This window comes from Oncorhynchus mykiss, chromosome 16 (genome assembly GCF_013265735.2).
Source record: "Oncorhynchus mykiss isolate Arlee chromosome 16, USDA_OmykA_1.1, whole genome shotgun sequence".
Lineage (NCBI taxonomy): Eukaryota > Metazoa > Chordata > Actinopteri > Salmoniformes > Salmonidae > Oncorhynchus > Oncorhynchus mykiss.
In genome coordinates this window covers 25,859,391-25,886,133 of record NC_048580.1, presented here as the reverse complement: position 1 = coordinate 25,886,133, position 26,743 = coordinate 25,859,391, and the positions used below count along the sequence as shown (strand labels likewise).

Genomic DNA, 26,743 nt, shown 5'->3' with positions numbered 1-26,743 from the left:
CTAGTTGGAAAAGTGGCATTTTATGACAGTGCCACGTTGAAAGTCACTGAGCTCTTCGTTAGGGCCATTCTACTGCTAATGTTCGTCTATAGAGATTGCATGGCTGTGTGCTCAATTTTATACGCCTGTCAGCAACAGGTGTGGCTGGAATAGCCGAATCCACTAGTTTGAAGCTGATGTCCACATACTTTTGTAAATATAGTGCATGTCTAGTACCTTGGCTTTCTCGATGACGTTGGCGAACTCTCCGCTCCACATGAAGCAGTGTTTGGGGGTGATGAGCAGGAAGCAGTCGCCGCTGTTCAGGGAATGGGCAGCGGGCTCCACCAGACGCACCTGCACGTGCCTCCGACCTGCAGACCACACCCAGACAGACCCCCTTTAGAAACCAGACAGTCACTTACTCCAACCAGTCATTCCTATGCTTATGGAAGTTTAGTTAAGGAACAATCCGGAAAGAATTTCCAAAAAATACATGCTACTGTACACTCCCTGGAGATGAAGTGGATGGGTGAAGCAAAGTTTGAAATCTGTGCCACTGTTGTATTGTTCAAGAGTACTGGTAATGAACAAAAAAATGTGCCAAATGTATTTACAATGAAGAATCATTGTAAATAAAACGTAGTGCACTATACAGAGAATATGGTGCAATTTCTGAACAGAAAAAAGGCGTTCCTGACCTCGTAACCTTTGCCCTCTGACTGACCTTTGATGCGGATGAGCATGAGCTTGTTGAAGGGCAGCGTGCTGTTGTTGGTCACCACCTCAGTGGACTTGGTGCTGCGCAGGTTGACCTTGCGGAAGTTCTCCTTGCTAGCCAGGCCGGCCAGAGCTGCGTCTGCCAGGTTGGAATGCTTGGCCACTGTGGATGACAAGAGACAAAATGGAGGTTAGTAGGCCATTATTGTACTCGGCCAATGTGGACTTGAGCTGAAACGGGGGTGGGTAGCAATCCAAAATTAAGGTTAGCAGCGACTCATCGACACCCCCACCCACAGCCTCTAATCCTCTGACTCCATGGGGGACCGTGCATTCAGCTATGTCACCCTCACTCTCTGGAACTCTCTCCCCCCCCCGTATACCTGCGAATCTGACTCCGTTCAATCCTTCAAGTCCAGTCTCAAAACCCACTTTTGAGTAATAGTATTTACTAGTATGGGGTCCAAACAGGAAACAAAACAAATAAAATCCATCATGTAATATAGATAATACTCTATTATCTCCTCCCTCTGCCTCACACTTCAGAAACAGGAGATGGCTCCTGGCCTATGAGCCCCTACACAATACAGTGCAAATTACAATACAAAATATATAAAAATGTCTGTCTCTTCACAGTCCCGGTTGCCCGTAAGGTGTTCTTTTAATTTGGTTTTATTGCTAGCTTGAGTTACCTGGGGGTTCAGAAAGTTCCATGTAGTCATGGCTCTATTTAATACAGTGTATTTCCCAGCCTCTGTTCTGGACCTGGGGACTGTGACGAGACCACTGATAGCATATCTTGGGTTGTACCGATGAGTGTCCGAACTGTGTGTCAAATGCTTGGACAGACAGTTTGGTACCTTAAACAACAAGCATTCAGCCTATAGCATTTTATTCTTTGTCTTGCCCTCTTGTCTTTTTATCATGTAGGCAATGTCATGTAAACTGTTCCCATGTCCCATGTCCCATGTTTCCTGAGCTGAAATAAAAGATCTCAGAAATGTGCTATCCCAGGCCCACCCATGGCTGCGCCCCTGCCCAGTCATGTGAAATCAATAGATTAGGTCCTCATTTATTAATTTCAAATGTCTATGAACTTTAACGAAGTGTAAAAAAAAATTAAAATAATCTTGCACGTTGCGTTTATATTTTTGTTAAGTATATTTTATTCAGCTAAGTTCAATTATATTATTCTTACTATAAAATCTGATAAAACAAAATAATGGCAGGGGACTTAATCAATCATGTCAGCTAAATGAACAAGCCTACAGCCTATGTCATGGGGAGCGTAGCCAGATAACATAGGCCAATAGTAGGCAAACTCATTCTGTTCTTCAGATCATGTTTCTCTAGACCGGACTAAAATAAATAATGGATTTATTGTGATGGTGTATATTCAATTATTTTCCTCCTGCATAAGGTAAATGCAGACTGTGATCAAGAACAGTGTAGTGACAGAATATAATAAAACAGAATAGCACTTCCTTAGCCACCTGGGGATTCACCTTTTAGAAAACGATCCATTTACAACTTGTTAAACGGATAGTTATCTTTGAAATCTGCGTTGCATGGGCCTCCTGCGTGGTGCAGCGGTCTAAGGCACTACATCACAGTGCATGAGGCGTCACTGGTTCGATCCCAGGCTGTGACGCATCTGGCCGTGACCGGGAGACCCATGATGCGGCACGCAATTGGCCCAGCGTCGTCCGGGTTCGGGGATGGTTTGGCCGGCCGGGATGTCCTTATCCCATCGCGCTCTAGCGATTCCTGTGGCAGTCCGGGCACATGCATACTAACTTCGGTCTCCAGTTGTACGGCATTTCCTCCGACACATTGGTGCGGCTGGCTTCCGGGTTAAGCGAGCTGTGTGCCAAGCAGCAAGGTTCTCCATCTTCGCCTCTCCTGAGTTCGCACGGGAGTTGCAGCAATGAGACAAGACTAACTACCAACTGGATATCACAAATTTGGGGGGAAAAAGGGGTTAAAAAGAAAATAAATAAACCACCTTGCATTACAGAACACATTATAGGGATGGCTTACTCCTCTCCACTTGGATCCTCTTGGTTTCCACGGTAGCTATATTGAGTCTCTGTTCCGTGTAGACCTGGCGGATGTCGTTGCGGGCCGCCAGGGCACGGAGGGGGTTGCGTGAGCCCTGGTTATTCCGAGTAGGACGCACAGCACGCTTGTGCTCCGTCACTGCCGACGTCAACCTAGAATCATACGCAGAAGACGGGGAGGTTAGAAGGAGAGATGTACACCATGAGATCATTTACAAATGCAAAAGGTAATTTAAAAACAAAAACACTTTGTTAAGTGAGAATAGGCATTGGTCTGAAGCCGAAAAATAAAGGAAATTCACATGAACACCACAATGCCGATTCCACCCATGCTCTTCCAAGGTTTTCCAGCACACAGCTCTGACCTGCTACAGTAGCTATGTTGGTATAGTACTTCAAACTGTGTGTAGGCAGGTTGCTTAGGAGTCAAACCTTCTCAAACAACCTAATTCATACTTTTTTGGAGGTGCTTCCACAATAATGTGATTGTACGACATTCAAGGTAAAGTATTGGAATCTTCACCCACCACAGTAAGACGCTATCCCATTACGTTACCTTTTCATGCTTTATAAATTAAATAAAGGCAAACTTTGCTTTTATTCTTACAAGACCATCAGGCTTGATTGAGACGATTTGTCTTGTAGTAATGTGGTGCATGCATGTATTTCCTTAAGCTTTAAAAAAACAAACATTATAACATCCTTTTTTGTCAGTACGTGCCCAACATAACAGGTGGTGGTGTGTTGGACACAGTAGCTCAGATAGCATGTCTGCATTCATGATTTTTGTAACTGTTAGCTTACCTGTGTAATATTGAATTATGCTCAGAAGCACTTGTTTCAAACACGATCCGGTTTTATCAATTGCTGTTCTGACTAATGGCGAGCTCATTACCTCTGTCAAAATAATATGTAGTTGTTTGTACTTATTTCTTTCTGCAATAAAGATGGCAACGCAAGAATAATACAAATCTGTGAATTTCATTTATTTTTTGGCATCAGACCAATGCCCATTATCACATAGAAATTAAATTTAAAAAAAACGTTTTACGTTTTTTTTTTTACACCGGAAGATTATTATGCTAAATTATTATACATTATAAATAAGCAATAAGGCCTAAGGTGGTGTGGTATATGGACAATATACCACAGCTAAGGGATGTTCAACATTCCAACCTTGTCTAGCATTATCTACTCTAAATAATGGCATTATTCCAATGTTTGACTCACTTCTAAATGGGGTACTTTTATTATGAAGGCGAACTGCAAATTCCACTATTGTGGCTAATCCTTACTGTGGCTAGCATCACACAGGTGTGCACGGCAGAATTGACACATGGTTGTTAGTATGGCCCTGTTGATCAGCACACGTAGATTAAAATGCCAAAAAGACAGGAGGAGTATGGTGTCAACAGATCAATATATAAGTGAAAATATTGGTCGGAAACGGTACCAGAACCATACAGGTCCCCTAAACAGAGGACTTCACGACTAAGAGGTTTAATGAAAGAATGGTCGACATATCTCCTCCAGAAGGTGAACCTGCAATGTTCTAATCCACAGGAAGGAACTCAAACCATTACTTTCCAAATCCTGTTCTTAAAAAGTTGACTTTGACAGACTGTCTGGAAGCATTCATTCCAAAATGATTTTGTTCATACACTCAGTAGTGATTGCACATTTATTTATCTTACTTGGTGAAAATATAATAGTCTAAAACAGTTGATTTGTTGAAAACAGACTCAAAAACAGACTCAATTGATCAAGTAGAAAGCATTTCCTTTTCTTTTGACTGTACGCTGCTGGCTGGCTGTGCTGCAGCCTGATCTCATAGCATTTCGTATGATTATGTACAGTACCACTCAAAAGCTTGGTAACACCTACTCATTCAAGGGTTTTTCTTTATTTTAGTATTTTCTACATTGTAGAAATATAGTGAAGACATCCAAACTATGAAATGTAGCAGAATTTGAAGCAAAAATTGGATAAAAGTAGAGACTCAGAGCTACAAAATGGCACATCATACACTACAGTTCAGGAACAACGGGAAAGTAATTTTGCTTTGAAAGTTGATAAACTTGTAAACCCACTGAGAAAATGGCCTTTGAATATTTTGCTACTACTATTGGAGAGCCCTTCTTTGTCTACACCCATTCAGCATCATTCACACCCTCTTAAGCTTTAGCCCCACCCATCTCTTTAAGGGTTGATCCGAATGTCCTAACAGCAGCAGTCAAGCACCCAAGCTAACTTGCTAGCTACTTCCAGTCATCTACTGTGAGTGAAAGAGAACAGCTCACTGAACATTACTCTCCCTAGCAGAGCTGGTTAGGCTGTTATGTTATCCAGAGTGTGCTGTCAGATTGTCCGTTCCAAATTCAGAGCATCCACCGGAAGCTCTGACCGATGAGTTTACCGACACCGGCCATATTCAACAGGTGTTAAGTCTTTGAAAATTAATCAGTTATTCTGCCCTCTATGGCACACTCAGTGCTCTGAAATCGGAGTAGATGGCCAGACTGAATTTAGGAACGCACCCGAAATGGTTACTTGCATAGTGGAGTCTTTTGATAAGACTTGTAGCAACTCATGACGTTACTACCCTTCATGAATCTGCAGGTAGCTAACCAACCAGGTTCAATGTTAGCTAGCTAACATTAGGCTATAGCTAGCCAAGCATATGGCTCTTTCTGTCAAAATTAGAAACATGTCATATCCGAAAATGTAGCTAGCTAGACTATCTTAACCGCATACATCATTCATGGTTGGAGGCGTCCCCTGTCGGATGCCATGGTTGTCCGGGTGTTTTCTCCCTCTCCTTAGCTAGCATAATTGAATTCCACTGGATTTCAGAATATGTTCACATTGTCTATAAATGCTACAAAAAGGTAGCACATTGTTGTTTCTTATGTGCATGTGAGAGCGATAAATTATACATTTTATAAAAACTGTTGCACCTACAAATTTAGTAAATCCGCCATTTGAAAAAAAAGACCGAAAGTCACTTTATGGACGCTATAGTCTCGTTTTAATCCGACGTCTAGAATTTGAGCTAGGTAGGCGCAATAAATAGTTTAAAAAATAAATTCCTAACAACCCAGTTCTTGGTAACGGCTGGACGGCTCATGACGAGTTGCAGGGAGCATGTTGTGTACCTCCAAGTTGATTTACACATTTTCATCAAGATTGGTGTCATATTGGCTTAGATATGATGGTGGGGATTTTTTAAAAATTTAACATTGAGCTTCAATCAATGCCTATCGCCCCCATAATGATCAAGTTAACTGGTACAGTACATCTCATAAAGTACATTGGTATGGAAGATTCTGTATAGTCATGCTCGTACAGTAGGAATTAATAAAGAAGAGCAATTTGCCTAAATGAATATTGGGAAAAAGAAAACTAAGAACTACCATCTATACTTTTTTAAATGATAAAACAGTGTTTCCAAATATCACCTCAAGTACCAACTACTCTAGTAGATAAGCAAACTCAACTAATCAAATTGACCAGTGGAATCCCCTGACTTATTCTCCCACTGCGAACTAAACTCAGCAAAAAAAGAAACGTCCTCTCACTGTCAACTGCGTTTATTTTAAGCAAACTTAACATGTGTAAATATTTGTATGAACGTAAAAAGATTCAACAACTGAGACAAACTGAACAAATTCAACAGACATGTAACTAACCGAAATTGAAGAATGTGTCCCTGAACAAAGGGGGGGTCAAGATCAAAAGTAACAGTCAATACAGCTGGTGGCCACACCAGATACTAAGTACTGCAGTGCATCTTCTCCTCATGCACTGCACCAGGTTTGCCTCGTTCTTGCTGTGAGATGTTACCCCACTCTTCCACAGGATCTAACAGGTCCCAGACGTGCTCAATAGGATCCGGGCTCTTCGCTGGCTATGGCAGAACACTGACATTCCGGTCTTGCAGGAAATCCTGCACAGAACGAGCAGTATGGCTGGTGGCATTGTCATGCTGGAGGGTCATGTCAGGATGAGCCTGCAGGAAGGGTACCACATGAGGGAGGAGGATGTCTTCCCTGTAATCCACAGCGTTGAGATTGCCTGCAATGACAACAAGCTCAGTCCGATGATGCTGTGACACCCAGATCATGATGGATCCTCCACCTCCAAATCGATCCCGCTCCAGAGTACAGGCCTCGGTGTAACGCTCATTCCTTCGACAATAAACGCAAATCCGACCATCACCCCTGGTGAGACAAAACCGCGACTCGTCAGTGAAGAGCACGTTTTGCCAGTCCTGTCTGGTCCAGCGTCGGTGGGTTTGTGCCCATAGGAGACATTGTTGCCGGTGATGTCTGGTGAGGACCTGCCTTACGATAGGCCGACAAGCCCTCAGTCCAGCCTCTCTCAAACCTATTGCGGATAGTCTGAGCACTGATGGAGGGATTGTGCATTCCTGGTGTAACTCAGGCAGTTGTTGTTGCCATCCTGTACCTGTCCCGCAGGTGTGATGTTCAGATGTACCGATCCTGTGCAGGTGTTGTTACACTTGGTCTGCCACTGCAAGGACAATCAGCTGTCCGTCCGGTCTCCCTGTAGCACTGTCTTAGGCGTCTCACAATACGGACATTGCAATTTATTGCCCTGGCCACATATACAGTCCCCATGCCTCCTTGCAGCATGCAACACGATGATGATCAGGGACCCTGGGGATCTTTCTTTTGGTGTTTTTTTAGAGTCAGTAGAAAGGCCTCTTTAGTGTCCTAAGTTTTCATAATTGTGACCTTAATTGCCTACCGTCTGTAAGCTGTTAATGTCATAATGACCGTTCCACAGGTGCGCATGTTCATTAATTGTTTATGGTTCATTGAACAAGCATGGGAAACACTGTTTAAACCCTTGACCATTGAAGACCTGTTAAGTTAAATTTTTCTGAATTATCTTTGAAAGACAGGGTTCTGAAAAAGAGACGTTTCCTTTTCTGCTGAGTTTATATTCAACAGGACCGATTCCAATACAGTTTGTAGATTGCTCCATTGACACAGACTGAACCGTACTTTGGCGTGTCGGCTTGAAGGTCGCTGAATTCCTCCTCGGTCAGTGCAGTAACGACAGCGCCTCGGACGGTGGGCGACACAGGCTTGTAAAAGCGGCCAAACGTCTCCTCATCATCCAGGGTCATGACCTCCTTCTCCGTCTCGGCAGTCACCTCGATGGTGGAAGTCCGGCTGTGACCCAGCCCTGCCAAGAAACAGAAAGCAGGAAGTAGGAAATGAGAACTTTCAGAATTCAACCAGTTTGACTGAACTCTTACTACTGTAGATCAAAAGGCCACCAATGTCTAGTTTTCTATGAAACCCCATGTGTAGGACTACCCATTATCGCGCTATAGCCCTGCAAGCCAATGTGTCAGAGAAGTATCAACGTCGAGAAACTCAACAAGCGATTCCAGTTACTTTCTGTAACTCTGAGTGAGAGGAAGATTCAGACAGAAGTCAATTGGAGAGAGAAACATTCTTATTTATTGGCAATTGCGTGTTGAGTCTGTCGATTTTCAAGCTTCTATGGCACAAAGGGTGTCATGACAAAAAGTGTGCCTACGGAGAAACCTGATAGTGGCTTTATTTTTAAAAGATGTCATAACAAAAAGTGTGGCCACGGTGAAACCTAATAGTGTCAGTGTGTGGGATTTACCTTTACTGTGGAGCTTGTCCAGGAAGGACTCTAGCTTGTCCAGCCTCTTGTCCCCTTCCACCTTGACACCAGTCGGAGTGGAGATTTCTTCTCAGCAAAAGAGATGACGACATATAGGCGGCCATTTTGACAACAGGTCACTTGATGTATGGTTAGTTTCCTGAGTTTAGAATTCTTGGAAAATGGCACTTGTATAGCACTTTTTACAAATACATGTCATGGGGCAACTAACTATGGACCTAAACCCCAAATAGCAAGCAGAGGCTTAAATGGATAGTGTAAGATTTTGGCAATTAAGCCCTTAAGCATGCTATGCTTCTAGTCGACTTCCAGTCATTGCGCTAACGCTAGATAGCATAGGCACAAGAAACTAATACGAGTTCATCGGACTCTGGGTAGGTAGAAAAGGGGCTTAATTGCCAAAATGTCACACTATCCCTTAAGTGCCACCAAACAATCTGACTGAAAATGTCAAAATGTTTAGACTACTAGTCTGATTATACAGTCCATCTAATCATCAAAAGGAGAACATAGTATACCTTCATGTGGCTTGACTGGCGTGGCACTGGACTTCTTAATGTGGGAAATGGGAGACTCCTCTTTACTAGTCTCGGACACAAGACCTGATGGGAAAGAACACTGGGGTCATACTGACGTCAAAGTGGACTTGTGCAATTTATATGAAGTGTGAGTATATAAATATAGGATTTCCAAGCTGCATTTACTAAGCCCACTTCACATACAATAGGATTAGCCCATATAAAAACAGCATGCGTGTGTGGAACGATAAGTGTGGTAAAAGGGGGGTGTCTGACGCAGACCTCTCTTGGCCATGCGCCCGGCCACGGTGAACTGGGTGGAGTCGTTGGCGGCACCCCGCCCCCTGCTCTTCCATGCCTCCTCCTTCTCCTGTAGGATCTTCATCCTGTCCGCCAGGGACATCTTGGTCTCCACGTCCGCACTGGACTTCTGATGGGGGAAAGGAGAGAAAGGAGAAAGGGATGGAGAGGGGGAGACGGGTTAGAAAGAGGCAAATGAATGAGTAGCACATGGGGATGTGTGAAACCTATTGCTCAGCCTGAAGTGTCCCAACTTGTGTCAGCAAAAAGCTAGCTTTTCGGCGTGGCGCAGACTGGTAAGACGATTCAGGAAGACTGTCACGTGTGCTGGTAAGGCAGGGGTCCCGAGTTCGCGACAGGTACGGGCCAAATCGGGAGGAAGTGGCACTCGCTAAACAAGCAGCGTGACGTCCTTTACAAATGCATGTGTTGACAGGTCGTACATAGAATTTTGGGAGAATATTGGGCTACTTCTACAGCTGAATGTTGGAGACAAAGAGTGTGGGAGAGAGATGCAGAGAGAGCAAGAGCGAGTCAGACACACAGAGAGTGGAACAGAGCACAAACACATATTGGAACATTTCCCAAACTACATTGGTCTTCAGGAAACTTATGAGCTACACTACCAACAGAGAACCCCACTTCCCCCCTCGGAAGCAAAACAAATGTATACTCATGAATTTTGCTTCATTGCCATTGCTGTTTCTGCACCTAAATTTCATCATTAAAATGAATTACTGTGGAATTTACCAGGCACAAGTCCCACGAGCTGTTGCACAGTAATTCATGATATTAAATATCCGTGATGCATTTTATGGCCTTGGCTTGATTTCCAATGGCTGAGTACAGTACAATGGTGTGTGTGTGTGTGTGTGTGTGTGTGTGTGTGTGTGTGTGTGTGTGTGAGCTGTGAGACAAAATAACAAAACCCCTTTCGGGAGACTGCATGGTTTCAAAAATGCCAATTGTTATCCACTCATTAGAAAATAACGATGTGATAATATTTAATCTCGCTAATTTACTCTGGTGAAAGTTAAAACGCTAATTGTGAAAATTGTGAAACGTAAAACAGGCTACAAATGATTGAATGAATGTCGAGGGAATGTTGCCTAGCGCCACGCGGAGAATGGAATCAATCATATGTTAAACATACATACAGTAGATCAAAAGGACTCCTCCTAGAACCACCTGGCCTGTCAAAGTCTGCATTAGTTTTTGTTCAGCTGAAAACTAGGAAGCAACTAAGCCTGCTGACTCACTGATACATTCAACAATAGAGTACCAACCTAAACACACAGGGCTGGCATCCCAGATTAAGCCTAATCCTGGACTAAAAAGCATTTTCAATGGAGATTTCCCATTTGAGCATGTTGTTTAGTCCAGTACAAGCTAAATGTGTCCAGAAAACTGGAGTAAGGTAGATATGTGATGTATTGGTCCCAATCTAGATTGAGAAAGTTGATATTATATAGAAATATACCAAGATATATAGACATTGAATTAGTCAAAAGGAAACGAATTACGAGAAATATAAACAGAATGACTAATACTGTTCAGCTTTACCTGACAACTAAAATGTCTATATGGAGACATAAAAGAGATAAGGTATCAGGCCCCAAAGCTCCATATTAAATCACATCCCCACACTTGACACACCCACACCTGAACATATTTGAAAGTCTTGGGTCAAAACATGGATAGGCATTTTGAAGGAAAGGTTTGGTTGATTCAAAAACATTTTTTTATAAAAGATTGCCATTTCCATTAATTACTTTAGAGAAGAAAAATGACCGTCATGGATATTACAGGGCCTTGAAGATTTCTTGATGAAAATCTATCATAACACATTTGTTGTCATTTGGGATGTTTTTAAAAATGTCAGCAGAAGGCATAGTACCTTAGGATTGCATAAATAGAGGTATCCTGAATACTATACAAGGCCAGGCACCACACAGTTACAGATCACGTTATACACACATACACAGTTGAAGTCGGAAGTTTACATACACTTTAGCCAAATACATTTAAACTCAGTTTTTCACAATTCCTGACATATAATCACAGTAAATATTCCCTGTCTTAGGTCAGTTAGAATTACCACTTTATTTTAAGAATGTGAAATGTCAGAATAATAGGAGAGAGAATTATTTATTTCAGCTTTTATTTCTTTCATCACATTCCCAGTCGGTCAGAAGTTTACATACACTCAATTAGTATTTGGTAGCATTGCCTTTAAATTGTTTAACTTGGGTCAAACATTTCGGGTAGCCTTCCCACAATAAGTTGGGTAAAAGTTGGCCTCTTCCTCCTGACAGAGCTGGTGTAACCGAGTCAGGTTTGTATGCCTCCTTGCTCACACACGCCTTTTCAGTTCTGCCCACACATTTTCTATAGGATTGAGGTCAGGGCTTTGTGACGGCCACTCCAATACCTTGACTGTTGTCCTCAAGCCATTTTGCCACAACTTTGGAAGTATGCTTGGGGTCATTGTCCATTTGGAAGACCCATTTGCGACCAAGCTTTACATTTCTGACTGATGTCTTGAGATGTTGCTTCAGTAAATCCTCATAATTTTCCATTCTCAAGATGCCATCTATTTTGTGAAGTGTACCAGTCTCTACTGCAGCAAAGCACCCCCACAACATGATGCTGCCACCCCTGTGCTTCACGGTTGGGTCGGTATTCTTCAGTTTGCAAGCCTCCCCCTTTTTCCTCCAAACAAAATGATGGTTATTATGGTCAAACAGTTCTATTTTTGTTTCATCAGACCAGATAACATTTCTCCAAAAAGTACAATCTTTGTCCCCATGTGGAGTTGCAAACCGTAGTCTGGCTTTTTTTATGGCGGTTTTGGAGCAGTGGCTTCTTCCTTGCTGAGCGGCCTTTCAGGTAATGTCGATATAGGATTTGTTTTACTGTGGATATGGATACTTTTGTACCCATTTCCTACAGCATCTTCACAAGGTCCTTTGCTGTTGTTCTGGGATTGACTTGCACTTTTCGCAAAACAAAGTATATTCACAGTTCCAATCCTGATTTGTTGGTCATTACTGAGACGTGGTTAAATAAGAGTGTTTTGAACACTGATGTTAACCTTTCTGCTTATAACATTTTTCGGCAAGACAGATCTTCCAAAGGCGGTGGAGTGGCAATGTTTACCAAGGAACACCTTCAGTGCTCGGTTGTCTCCACCAAGTCTGTCCTCAAAGAATTTGATTTGCTGGTTTTACACATTAAACTTTCAAATAACTCTTTGTTAACTCTTGCTGGGTGTTATCGGCCACCATCAGCACCGGCCTGTGCCCTAAATGACCTAAGCGCTCTCCTGGCCCCTTAAACTAAGTCTGAATTTGTCCTGCAATGAGACTCCCTAAATCTGTGTCAGATTATTACCAATCCCACAAGGTAGGACTCCAAACACCCAGAAAAGGATACACTCCTTGATGTTATCCTTACAAATAATCCTGATAGGTATCAGTCTGGTGTTTCTGTAATGACCTTCGTGATCACTGTTTGACAGCTGGTGTTTGTAATGGCAGCTCAGTGAAACGACCTGTCCTGATTTGTCATAGACACTTCCACAGCCTTCATGACCTGGCCCCTGTAAATTGGTATAGAACCTCTGTCAAAGACGATTGGACCTTCTTTTTGATATTTTCAGAGGTATCGTTAACAAATACGCACCCATAAAGAAAATTAGAATTAAAAACAGGTTCAGCCCCTGGTTAAACCGTGATCTGGCAGAGTTACTCCACTTCAAGAATTCCATTTGGCAAATCGCTCGGCACAAGCATACTCAGGCTGACTGGCTCTCATTCAGCAAATTAAAAATAAGTGCACTCAGGCTATCTGGAAGGCCAAAGTTAGTTACTTTAAGGAGCAGTTCTCCCTCTGTGGGTCTAAACCCAAGAATTTCTGGAAAACGGTTAAAGACCTGGAGAATAAACCCTCCTCCTCACAGCTGCCCATGTCCCTTAATGTTGATGATGTGGTTGTTACTGACAAGGAGCACATGGCTGAACTCTTTAATCAGCACTTCATTAAGTCAGGATTCCTATTTGACTCTGCCATGCCTCGTCTGTCCAACATTTCCTAAACACTCCCACCCCTTCTAAAGCGACTATCCCCAATGCTCCTCCCTCTTATTCCCCTTCCCAGCTACAAAGTTTCTCACTGAGTCCGAGGTGCTAGAGCTCTTTAAACTTAGATGGCTAATACAGCCTGAAACCAGTGCTGGTGTAGGCCAAGATCAGCATTTCTGTGTAACAGTATCTACTAAATCAGAGAGAAATAGGTGAAGCATGAATATGTTAGCTAGTTAGCTACATAAAAGGGGAATGTACCACCGTATAGGGCCCCCTGGGAAACGATGACAAACACTTTGGTTCCTACCTTTTCACAATAATTTCTCCCTGACTTGTTAATTTGTCATCATGTCAAACAACAATGTACTCAAAGTGCTGCCCACTATATTGTAACTATTGAACTACAATAATCATTCTATTTCCATGATTCCAACAGTACACCAATAAACTACGCCTATATATTTTGCCCATTTCATGCAGCTCTAAGTGGCACTGAGGAAATTATAACAAAAGCGTAGGAAATTGATAAGTGATGAAAAATGTTTGGGGTTGAAGTTGGAATGAACGGTATAAAAACAAATCAGAATGGAGAAATACCCATTGAAATCACGTGTGTGTTGCCACCCTAGAAATTGTATAATTCAAAGACTTACTGTCAACATACCTTCAAAAGTTAAACAAATCTTGTGAAATGTTATTTTGGCCATATCGCCCAACACTACACACACACACCCAAATAATAGTGAAGACATCAAAACTATGAAATAACACATATGGAATCATGTAGTAACCAAAAAAAGTGTTAAACAAAATATATAATAGATTCTTCAAAGTAGCCACCCTTTGCCTTGATGACAGCTTTGTAAACTCGTGGCATTCTCTCAACCAGCACTCCGTCACTCTCCTTTGTTAAATAGCCCTTACACAGCCTCAAGGTGTGTTGGGTCATTGTCCTATTGAAAAACCAATGATAGTCGCACTACGCGCAAACCAGCCAGCCATGCTGGTTAAAGTAGACACTTGAATTCTAAATACATCACTGACAGTGTTACCAGCAAAGCACCCCCACACCACCTCCTCCATGCTTCACGGTGGGAACCACACATGCGGAGATCATCCATTAATCTATTCTGCATCTCACAAAGACACGCCGATTGGTACCAAAAAATCTCCAATTTGGTCTCATCAGACCAAACAATAGAAATCCACCAGTCTAATGTCCATTACTCGTGTTTCCTGGCCCAAGCAAGTCTCTTCTTATAATTGGTGTCATTTAGTAGTGGTTTCTATGCAGCAATTCGACCATGAAGGACTGATTCACAGTCTCCTCTGAACAGTTGATGTCGAGATGTGTCTGTTACTTGAGCTCTGTGAAGCATTTATTTGGGCAGAAATTTCAAAGGCTGGTAACTCTAATGAACTTATCCTCTGCAGCAGAAGTTACTATGGGTCTTCCTTTCCTACGGCAGTCCTCATGAGAGCCAGCTTCATCAAATCAAAGTTTATTTATCACGTTCGCCGAATACAACAGGTGTAGTAGACCTTACAGTGAAATGCTTACTTATAGGCTCTAACTAATAGTGCAAAAAAAGGTATTAGGTGAACAATAGGTAAGTAAAGAAATAAAAACCATAAAAAGACAGTGAAAAATATCAGTAGCATAGCGCTTGATGGTTTTCGCAACTGCACTTGAAGAAACTTTCAAAGTTCTTGAGATTTTCCAGGTTGACTGACCTTCATGTCAACTAGGGCTATCGTCTGTATACCAACCCTACCTTGTCACAACACAACTGATTAGCTCAAACGCATTGAGGAAATAAATTACACAAATTAACTTTTAACAAGGCACACCTGTTAATTGAAATGCATTACCGTTGACTACCTCATGAAGCTGGTTGAGAGAATGCCAAGATTGTGCAAAGCTGACAAAGGCAAAGGGTGGCTACTTTGAAGAATCTCAAATATATTTTGATTTGTTTTTTTTGCTTACTACATGATTCCATATGTGTTATTTCATAGTTTTGATGTCTTCAATATTATTCTACAATGTAGAAAATTATTTTAAAAAATAAAGAAAAAACCCTGGAATGAGTAAGTGTATCCAAACTTTTGACTGGTACTGTACATACAAGCTTGCGCACACACTAGGTGTACACACACACACGCAAACACAAGCACGTGCCCACACAGACTCCTAGTAACTCACCTGATTACTACTGACTTGTCAGTGTGTACGGTTGACAGAACAGGCATGGTATCATACAGAGATGAGGAAAGGGTCTTGAGGTGGAAGCAGGGGAGGAAGAGAGGAGAGAAGGGGGTGGGGGGTGGGTCATCCTTAATATCCGGCGAGACCACAGCTGGAGTGGGAGGAAATTGGGTTTTGAGACCGTGCAGAGAAGCAACAGGAGTCATTCCCAACCTATGAGGGAATGCAAGAAGAGCGAGGGGAAAAGAGAGAGGGAGGTGAAAAGGTGGACCTATTCAGTGAGAAGAGGGGGATACATAATTAGATGGTGCCCATCCTTCCCAATTGGGATTGAGGCCTGTAGGCTTTGGTAACACTTTAGTAAGCCTGCAGGTATAATGCTTAATAAACTTGTTATAAGTACGTACGCATGTTATAAGTACGTACGCATAATAAGACTTATAATATTCTAAGTCCCTATCTATCAGCATTTCAGACTCTAAATGTGTGGCATTTAGTCAGGATCAGTATGAGATAAGAGGCTCGTGCATGCTCATGACAGTACTACAATGCATTATAACGCATAATAATGCATAATACCTGTAGGCTTTAAGTAGATGGTTACCCAGGTTCTCCTAACGAATATAGCAGAATCTACAAAACAGATGAATTCCAAGACAGACTCGACCCTTTCCCCTTGCAGACCGAGCATATGGCTCTCGTCTTTCATCTCCACAGACGAGACTGTTTCTGCTATTTTGATTCAGAGGAACAAACATCCAAGCAATCCCAAGCCCGGGCAGGTGGGAGTGGGGTGGGTTGCACACATCGCTGTGGTGAGCTCACTGTTATGGCACTGGAGGCAGCACTGTGAGTACTAAATGTCATTACATTTATTTTTTCCACTCTAAGGATGTTATAGATGGGTTACCTGACGTCGTCAAGAAAACGATGCACTCACTTCAAAGGGGCAGAAGCTGTGTGTTATGATTCTGGATGGCCAGCTAGCAACAAGGACAAAAAACTGCCATTTGGTGAATAGAAAGTGGGTTGTTTCAATTCTTTTGATCTTGTTTGTGATTCCATGTCTATGCTAATATGGCTACAATTTGCTAGCTAGCTAAACTAACGCTGTAACGTTATGAGAGAAAAGTGCTCAATGTGGAAATGTATTTATGTTTTCAATAAAAATTGGAGACAAAATATAGTTGACATGTTATCAACAATCTAAGCCAATCCCATCTGTTTTGCCCCAAAGTTGTGCACGCATCAGTTTGGTTGCTAAACAACCAATCCGTCTAACATTATAGCCTAGTCGACAGATGTCAGGCAGACCTCCAGTTACTGGCGAGAGGGGAAACTTGTACAGGTTTACTGCAGGTTGGGGGAGGTGAGAATGAATTTCATAGGTTTTGTGGTCTTTGTTGATGTAAAAAAAAAAAAAAAAAAAAAAAAGGATAAAAGTATTCGCCAGTGTTTCTCCTAGCTAAATTATTTTCCAGGCGGGGCACCGCAAAGCCACCATAAAATGATCCAGGTCCACTTTAAAGTAACATTTCAATGTAACCAATTTAGGTCAAATTTTTTCAGGTAGAGGGGAACATAACAAGTCTGGAGTACCCATCTTATCTACACAAAAGTATTCGGGAACACTGAACATTTCAAAGCTCTGGTCAAGTATGAACCCAGCAACAAGTCACATTGGAATTCAAGATGAGAACTAGCATTTTCGCTACAAAAGATTACTCCACTGAATGACAGTAGAACTTTGCATGTCGAGTACACTAACAAGAGACAGCCACATACAAATCAGTGTCACTCATACACTCCAACAAATGTTTTTTTCAATAGCATTTAAAAAATTTGAAATAAAAAAAATAACACCAGAGTGGAAAATGTTGCGCTAGCAGGAAACATCTGTAGCTTGTGAGAGAAGGTGGCGGTGGTGTATGTTCCATGCCCCATTCTCCTGATGACGGCGAAGGATAAACAACATCTGTAGCTTGTGAGAGAAGGTGGCGGTGGTGTATGTTCCATGCCCCATTCTCCTGATGACGGCGAAGGAGAAACAACATCTGTAGCTTGTGAGAGAAGGTGGCGGTGGTGTATGTTCCATGCCCCATTCTCCTGATGACGGCGAAGGAGAAACAACATCTGCAGCTTGTGAGAAGGTGGCGGTGGTGTATGTTCCATGCCCCATTCTCCTGATGACGGCGAAAGAGAAACAACATCTGTTCCGGCTCGGTTCCTACAGCGACTCAAAGGACAGTTCCTGTTTTTCCTAAACGTGTGCCTGGAAAACTAAGCACTAAGGTGCTACCTCGAATTAAACAAAATTGAGCATCTGGAACTATGATTTTCACCATTATATTCACCCAAGATGAGGGACACAACTTGTGTGCTGGTGAAGTATTTCATTGTTTTGAATCAACTTTATTGATTGAATAGATTTCACTTCCCCCCTCCTAGCTCTGTTGCACCTCACCCCCACTCAATAGTTTTGTTTTTATTGATTTCAATTGACAGTCAAATTTGGTATCAATACCAATGGAAGCCAAACTCTTTCAGGCGGGGGGCAATAGCTAAACTATAATAGGGGAAACACTGGCACCCTCCAGACCTCCACATTCCCATATCAGGGGCACCACCAAACCAGAGCCATAAACACACAACTAGTCAAACTATCCTCCATGTTGGCACCAAATTCTAATTGGCATGCTTACCTCTTACTTGTAGTGTCAACATGGTCGCCATTCACATTCCTAACCTTGGCTCTGGTGGGAGATAGCCTCCTTATAAACTCGTGCTCCCTCTCTCTCTGCAATGCTGACAGCTGCAGCATGATGGGTTCCAGTCCAATTCATGAGTAATGACCTCAGATGGATTAAAGGAAGAAATCCACAGGCATATTTGGAAGCTTTGCATACTTCTTTCCTGGGACGTTTCTGAGCTGTCAGTGAATGCCTCCGATGCAGTTTTTAGGTTAACTGTGGATTTATCCACAAATTACAGACATAAATTGAATAAATAGTCTGGTCTCCCTTGGGAAATAGGTCTTCTGACCTCAATGGAACTACATGGTTAAATAAAGTCGACATAAAAATAGTAAAGGGACCGTCTGTATAAAGGAAGATTACATCATTTCTGGAGCCCAAATGAATGTTTCCGGGATTTGTGTTGAGAATGCTTTGGCTCCCGGTGAACACTTGAGATGGGATTTTCAGGCTAAGAGTGTATTTATAGGGAAGATGACAGCTACTCTCGGATGGAAGCTTCACCATAACCAGTAAACCCATCGAGGTTTGTCTCACGTTGAAGCCTAGAAAGATGTTCCATCCATATGAATAAAGATTACATCATTTCTAGTGTCCTATTGAAATGTTCTGGCGATTTGTGAAGAGTTCCACAAATGCGTGCCACAAACGTTATATAAATGAGTAACATGATGATGCATTCAGAGTTGGAAAACAAAAAGGAGAGGGAGAGCACATGATATGTTGAGTGAGGTAGAGACAGAGATAGATTAGGTAAGGGACTTTGGCGTGAGTGAAAGAGAGAGATGGAAAAAGAGTATGAATGAGAGAGAGGAAGGAGAGACTGAGCATGTGTTTTTGTATATTTTATATGAGCAGGAAATTACACTTTTGTTTCTGTGTGTGAGAGAGCAAGATAGTATGTGTGTGTGTAGCACAGAAAGGTACTGAGAGAACTTTAATTTCTTATTTCTATTAGTGAGAGACAGGGAGAGGGTGTGTGTGTGTATGTATGTACGTGTAGGACAGAAAGAGAAAAAGACAAATAAAGGGAGAAACAGGAAGTAGACCAGCTCGCGGGAGGAGAGGAGAGCCACAGGAAACACCCTGTACTGCGTGGTATTTTATTTTTACGAGTGCGTCTTTCTCTGGGAGGCTGCATGGCTAGGCCCTGGATTTGGCCCCATTGCCCAACCACTCCCAAATCTCCCTCCCCACATTACATCTCCTCCCCACCCACCCCACCACACTTCCCCCCTTTCCTTCCCCTCCCCTAGCCACACTCACCCTTTCCTCAACCTCCCCCCACCCTACTACACTCTCATCGTCTTCCTCCTCTTCCCCACCCTACTCTTCTTAGCACAACACACAGGAAGGCGAACTGAATCAGCACATTTCCACCACAAAACCCAGGCCAAGTCAGTCTTTACAGACAGGTCACATTTCCTGGGTCGTGATCACTACCAGAGGCCCAGGCTTCAGAGGACTCCAGTCCTTAACCTTGTCAGACCCAGAGTTTCTCCAATCCTCCAAAGCCCAAATCCAGCCTCATCCCTCACAAACAGCTCCAGTACCCTGTATAGAGTGACTCGGAGGCCCAGACTTACCTTCTTCTTCCAGGCATCTCCAGAGTCCTGGAGCTGGTTGAAACGGTCAGCCAGGGACTTCTGCACCAGATCCTTGGGCTTCTTCAGCTTGGCCTTCCACTCCTCCTCACCACTGCTCAATTCAGCTAGCCTGGGAGAAGGAGAGGAGGGCAGTCAATGTAGGCCTTACTAGCAAAGAAAATCACATGTAATGTATAGGCTATTTTTCAAACAGAGTAACACACAAAGTGTGAAGGATTACATCTGAATCGCAATAATATATCTTATTTATACAATATCATAGAATATGCATCTTACAGTATGTTTATACAAAATACACTGTAGAGGTAGAAATGCTGTAAATCTACATGTATGAAGTGCGCAGACCTGTATCAGTCATTTGTTTTATGATAGGTAGGCGATGTCTACAAAACGAAAACGCTTGTGTGCATGCGTTTGAATTTCCCCTACTGCACCTCTCTTTCAGGGATGACCCCACACTGCTGTCCAGACTGCTATCCACATCCTGATCCTCTCCATCTTCCGTGTCCAAAGACGACATCTTCTCCATCTCTTCCTCCCCCAGGCTCTCGTCTGGAGAGGGGGTCCGGCTCTGGAGGTCCTCCGCTGAACTACTGCTACCACCACGCCCACTGCCCCTCTGCATCCGGGGGGTACTGAAACGCCCTCCGTCGGGGCTATCGTCCACTATCGTCTCATCTTCCTGAAATAACAACAATAATTATTGATTGGGCTGATCGCTTGTTAAACCATCGACACATGCTAAAAAAAAAAAACGCCCGCACAGCTGATCTCAATTGCAACCATCATCCGCCACCGGATTGCAGCTCTATAAATCGGATGTCGGGGTTATCTTTTAGTCCTGATTGCAACCAACATTTCTCAAGACGTTTTCTCCCTCTGGTGGGTATTATCATCGGAAAAATTTGCTCTAGCAATTTGAACCGACTATGGGCGATGTATCTATTATACAGTCATTCAACTGAAAGAAAGTATTTCAAATATTCCAGATGCTCATAGTGGGAAACTAGTGTGGACACTATATTGCATAGGGCCAATTTCCCAAGTACAGATTGAGCCCAGTCTTAGACTAAAACACATGTTCAATGGAGATTATATAGAGATGTGTATACATTCAGATCCTCAAACTGTTTCACATACTAAGAAGTGAGAAAACACACCTCATCCTCCTCTTCCTCCACATCCTCTGTTTTCTCCTCATCTTCCTCGTCGCTCTCGGGGTGGCTCAGGGTTACGCTGGTTTGTCGGACCACCCCGGTGGTGGGGGTGCTTTCAGGGGTTCCTCCCTCACTGTAGTCCGACTCGACACTAGTGGAACGACTCTTTTTGAGGATGCCCTTGATGCCGCTGCGGGTGCCCGAGTCTTGGCGCTGCAGCAAGACAGGCTGGGAGGGTATAGGGGACTTGTCCTCTTCGTCCTTGCTTCCGGGGTATGGTGTTTGGTTGGAGAGGGGTAGGGGGGAACTGGAGGACGAGAGCTGGACAGGGGGAGGGAGGAACAAGGGAATTATCGAATTATGAATCAGAAAACCTAACTGAAATTACAACATCTAGAGTGTACAATGGTTAGCTAAAGAAATGAAAAACATTTTTTTTTACAAAGTGGGATTCAAATTGATTTTTTTTGTCAAGGATCTATACAAAATAAAATGTCAAAGCTGAATAAAAATGTTAACTTCATTTTTTTATTGAAAATAAAACATTTATATAATCTTGTTTAGATAATTACTCAACCACCTGAGTCAATACATGTTAGAATCACCTTTGGCAGGGATTACAGCTGTCAGTCTTTCTGGGTAAGTCTCAGAGCTTTGAACACCTGGATTGTACAATATTTGCCCATTATTCTTTTTAAAAAATTCCTCAAGCTCTGTCAAGTTGGTTGTTGCCAAAGATTTTCAAGCCAATTTAAGTCCAAACTAACTAGGCCACTCAGGAACATTCAATGTCGTCTTCGTAAGAAACTCCAGTGTATGTTTGGCCTTGTGTTTTAGGTTACTGTCCTGCTGAAAGGTGAATTTATCTTCCAGTGTCTGATGAAAAGTAGACACCAGGTTTTCCTAGGATTTTGCCTGTTCTTAGCTCTATTCCATTTCTTTTTATCCTAAAAATCTTCCTACCCACTTGGCATAGATATCAATTCAATGTCTATTCCACGTTGGTTCAACTTAATTTTGTTGAAATGACATAGAAATAATGTTGATTCAACCAGTTTGTGCCCAGTGGGTAATCCTTGCCGAGGACAAGCATACCCATAACATGATGCATGCAATATGAAGAGTGGTACTCAGTGAAGTGTTGGATTTGCCCCAAATGTAACACTTTGTATTCTGGACAAAAAAAGTCATTTATTTGCCCATTTCTTTTGCAGTATTACTTTAGTGCCTTATTGCAAACAGGATGCATGTTTTAGAATATTAGTATTGTATTCAGGCTTCCTTCTTTTCACTTTGTCATTTAAGTTAGTATTGTGAAGTACTACAATGTTGTTGATCCATCCTCAGTTCTCCTATCACAGCCGTTAAACTGTAACGTTTTAAAATGACCATTGGCCTCATGGCAAAATACCTGAGCGGTTTCCTTCCTTTGTGGCAACTGAGTTAGGAAGTACGCCTGTATCTTTGTAGTGACTGGGTGTATTGATACACCATCCAAAGGGACATCCAATGTCAGTTTTTTGTTAGTTTCCTCTAGACTTGACGCTTGTCATTCAGGCAAAAGAGTTCAATCTTGGTTTTATCTGACTTGTTTCTCATGGTCAGAGTCCTTTGGTGCCTTTTGGCAAACTCCAAGCAGGCTGTCACGTGCCTTTTTACTGAGGAGTGGCTTCCGGCTGGCCTCTCTACCATGAAGGCCTTATTTGTGGAGTGCTGCATAGATGTTTGTCCTTCTGGAAGGTTCTCCCATCTCCACAGAGGAAATCCAGAGCTCTGTCAGAGTGACCATCGGGTTCTTGGTCTCCTCCCTGACCAAGGCCCTTCTCCCCCGATTGCTCAGTTTAGCCGGGCGGCCAGCTCTAGGAAGAGAGTCTTGGTGGTTCCAAACTTCTTCCATTTAAGAATGGAGGCCACTGTGTTCTTGGGGACCTTCAATGCTGCAGACATTTTTTGGTACCGTTCCCCAGATCTGTGCCTCGACACAATCCTGTCTCAGAGCTCTACTGACAATTTCTTCGACCTCATGGCTTGGTTTTTGCTCTGACATGCACTGTCAACTGTGGGACCTTACATAGACAGGTGTGTGCCTTTCCAAATCATGTCCAATCAATTGATTTTACCACAGGTGGACTCCAATCAAGTTGTAGAAACATCTCAAGGATGATCAATGGAAACAGGACGCACCTGAAGCACAATTTCGTGTCTCACATCAAAGGGTCTGAAAATTTATGTAAATAAGGCATCTGTTTTTTATATTTTTATAAATTTGCAAAAGCTTTTTTTGCTTTGTCAGTATGGGGTATTGTGTGTAGATTTGTGAGGATAAAAAAAAGGCATTTTAGAATAAGGACTTAACAAACAAAAAAAGTCAAGGGGTCTGAATACTTTCCGAAGGCATCGTATATATATATTTATATACACAAAATTAAGTATGGATTTCACATGGCTGGGTAGGGGGGCAGTGGGGAGCCAGGCCCAGCCAATGAGAATTAGTTTTTCCCCAAAAAAAGGGCATTAGACAGAAACACTAATTTAGTATTGCTTTCTTTAGTACTATAGCTACTATTCTTTAATATGAATCACTTAGCTTTGGCAACACTGATCTTGTCCTTTATGCCAATTAAAGCATTTTGAATTCGACAGAGAGCGAGAGCGAGATGGGACGAGGAAAAGGAAGTGAAGAAAGGAGGAGGTGGAGAGAAATAAGGAGAGGGGGAATAGAGGAGAGGAGTCGAAGGTAGTAATGAACAAAAAGGGGAAAGAATTGCAACAACGATAAAGGTTAACTACAGTGTGACGTTTTTCAACACATCTTCAAAAGCAGACTCCATTGCTAATAAACCTACCCTGGCCTGTAGCTACCATTCACAAGACCTGTATTTTTAGCATGAACACGCTCAATCCATCTTTGTATCACACAACTCAACCCTGAAACACACACAAACCAATTCTCACACATACCTCACAGACTGATCAAGAACACTCATCCCAATTTTAACACACATCCTCATGCATACACCCATACACTGCTCTTATAGCAGACCACACTATCACCCAGATTTTTTAAACAGACTCACCCTCTTCACCTCAAACTCAGTGACCGGTTGTGTGTGGGAGCGCTCCCCTTTCGACCTGCGCTTGTCTGTAGCCTCCTGCATCTCTGAGCCTTTAGACTCTTCCTCCTTGGGAGGGCTGCAGAAAAAGACAGAGAGTGAGAGACAAAGGAAGAGAGCGAGCGAGATAGAGAAATACATAGGGAGAGAAAGTGTAGGGAGAGAGACAATTATGGACAGAGAAAATACAATTGAGGAGGGCATTGATAGACGTTGGCTACCAGGACTTTTATTACTGGCACCAACTATCTCCGTTATTATGACACCTTGGCTGGCAGACTGTCGTTTGTGTTTATCATGGGCACTAAATGTACCTTGACTTCTGATTTGATAGTGGCACTGGCCTCATTCAGGGCTTCTGATAACAGAATCTATGTAAAATATAATCAGTGAGTGAGTGCGTATGTGTCAACAATTCCAATGTATATTCATTAAAATGTGTATTAAATTCAATGAAAAAAAACTGTTAAAAAAATAACTCCTAGCACCATAAATGTGGGTAGAACACAGTGTTCTATGTCTATACAGTGCATTCGGGAAAATTATTCAGACCCCTTGACTTTCAACATTTTGTTACGTTACAGCCTTATTCTAAAATTGATAAAAAAAAAAAAAGAATGTAAAAAAAATAATAATAATAATAATCTACACACAATACCCAAATGACAAAGCAATTTTTTGGGGGGGAATAAATATCTTACATAAGTATTCAGACCATTTGCTATGAGACACAAAATTGTGTCCAAGACGAGGCACAGATCTGGGGAAGGGCACCAAAAACATGACTTCAGCATTGAAGGTCCGCAAGAACACAGTGGCCTCTATCATTATTAAATGGAAGAAGTTTGGAACAACCAAGACTCTTCCTAGAGCTGGCTGCCAGGCCAAACTAAGCAATCGGGGGAGAAGGGCCTTGGTCAGGGAGGTGACCAAGAACCTGATAGTTACTCTAACAGAGCTCCAGAGTTCCTCTGTGGAGATTGTAAAACTTTCCAGAAGGTAGAGCGCCCAGACAGAAGCCACTCCTCAGTAAGAGACACGACAGCTGGCTTGGAGTTTGCCAAAAGGCACCTAAAGACTCTCAGACCATGAGAAACAATATTCCCTGGTCTGATGAAACCAAGATATAACTGAGGTTCTGCATTGGAGATGACCCGATACCAACGGTGTCTGAGCAACCCGTCAAGAGCCTGGGTAGATGGTACAACGAAAGCCTCCGGCATAAAGATCAAGTGCAGCGAGTAAGGCAGGACATCGCCGATGGTCTTGAGAACATCAACAAGACCCTACTGCCTGGGAAGCTCAAGCTTTGGTGCCTACAGTTTGGACTCCTCCCCCGGGTAATGTGGCCACTCACCGTCTATGAGGTCCCAATAACAACAGTGGAGAAGATGGAGCGAACCATTACCTCATACGTGAAGAAATGGCTGGGTGTCCCACGATGCCTGAGTAACATCGGCCTCTATGGCAAAGGGGTCCTTGAACTACCTCTTGCAAGTCTAACGGAGGAGTACAAGTGCTCGAAAGTAAGACTTCAGATGACATTGAAGGACTCCAAAGACCAGACCATTAGCAAGGCTGCGCCTCCCCTACAAACTGGAATGAAATGGACATCATCCAAGGCTGTGCAGCAAGCAACATCAGCCCTGAGACACCAAGACATTGTGGGGAATATCCAGCATGGAAGAGGCGGCTGTGGTCTGGCAGCAAGCAAACCAACGTTCCATAAGGCAACAACATCTGAACGCAGCAAGCTGGTAGTCGAGGAGGTGCGCAGACAGGAGGAGACTGCAAGAAATGCAAAGGGTGTCTCTCTTGCTAAACAAGGGCAATGGACGCGGTGGGAAGGCCAGGAGAGGAGAAAGATCAACTGGAGTGAGCTTTGGCAAATGGAGGCAAGCAACGTCAGCTTCATCATAAGAGCTGTTTATGATGTGCTTCCATCACCAAAAAAAACTACATCAATGGTATGGCGAGGACTCGACCTGCCCCCTCTGCCCAGCTCCAGCGACTCTTAGGCATATAATAACAGGTTGCAAGACCAGCCTCTCACAAGGCCGCTACACCTGGAGGCACAATCATGTCCTCAAGAGCCTGGCTGCAGCACTTGAGACCAAGAGGAGTGCAACCAATTCATTACCTCCAAAAACAAGCAATCCCTTCAAAACAACAACATTCATCCGGGAGGGACAGAAAAGGCCCTCCTACGAAGCCAGAAACTGGACACCTAGCCATGGCCCGGGACTGGAAGATGCTTGTCGATATTGGCCAGCAACTAATTTTTCCACCTGAGATTGCTTCTACCAACCTTAGGCCAGACATGGTACTCTGGTCCCCTTCCCGAAAGGCTGTGTACATCATAGAGCTCACAGTCCCGTGGGAAAACTCTGTTGAAGAGACCTACGAGCGTAAGAAACTGCGTTACACAGAGTTGGCAGCAGACGCAACTCAGCGTGGCTGGAATGCAAAAGTCTGGCCAGTTGAAGTGTGATGCAGAGGATTCGTGGCTTCTTCCACCATCAGGTTGCTGAAAGAACTTGGAATCCATGGACAG

General features: G+C 43.0%; 1 protein-coding gene across 5 annotated transcripts in view; it reads right to left on the bottom strand.

Annotated features, from left to right (window-relative positions):
* Window positions 1-26,743, bottom strand: part of svild (supervillin d) — a 111,034-nt gene that overhangs the window by 20,873 nt on the left and 63,418 nt on the right. For 4 of the 5 annotated variants that reach the window (XM_036946612.1, XM_021565408.2, XM_036946613.1 and 1 more), the window contains 11 exons: window positions 24,154-24,268; window positions 21,080-21,397; window positions 20,354-20,601; window positions 19,899-20,028; window positions 9,248-9,395; window positions 8,966-9,049; window positions 8,427-8,513; window positions 7,790-7,973; window positions 2,740-2,912; window positions 707-862; window positions 217-353 (listed from right to left, as the gene is read on the bottom strand). In XM_036946612.1, the coding sequence (XP_036802507.1) occupies window positions 217-353; window positions 707-862; window positions 2,740-2,912; window positions 7,790-7,973; window positions 8,427-8,513; window positions 8,966-9,049; window positions 9,248-9,395; window positions 19,899-20,028; window positions 20,354-20,601; window positions 21,080-21,397; window positions 24,154-24,268 (1,780 nt within the window). The remainder of the gene's footprint in view (window positions 1-216; window positions 354-706; window positions 863-2,739; window positions 2,913-7,789; window positions 7,974-8,426; window positions 8,514-8,965; window positions 9,050-9,247; window positions 9,396-19,898; window positions 20,029-20,353; window positions 20,602-21,079; window positions 21,398-24,153; window positions 24,269-26,743) is intronic. The other variant, XM_036946614.1, reaches the window with a different exon arrangement.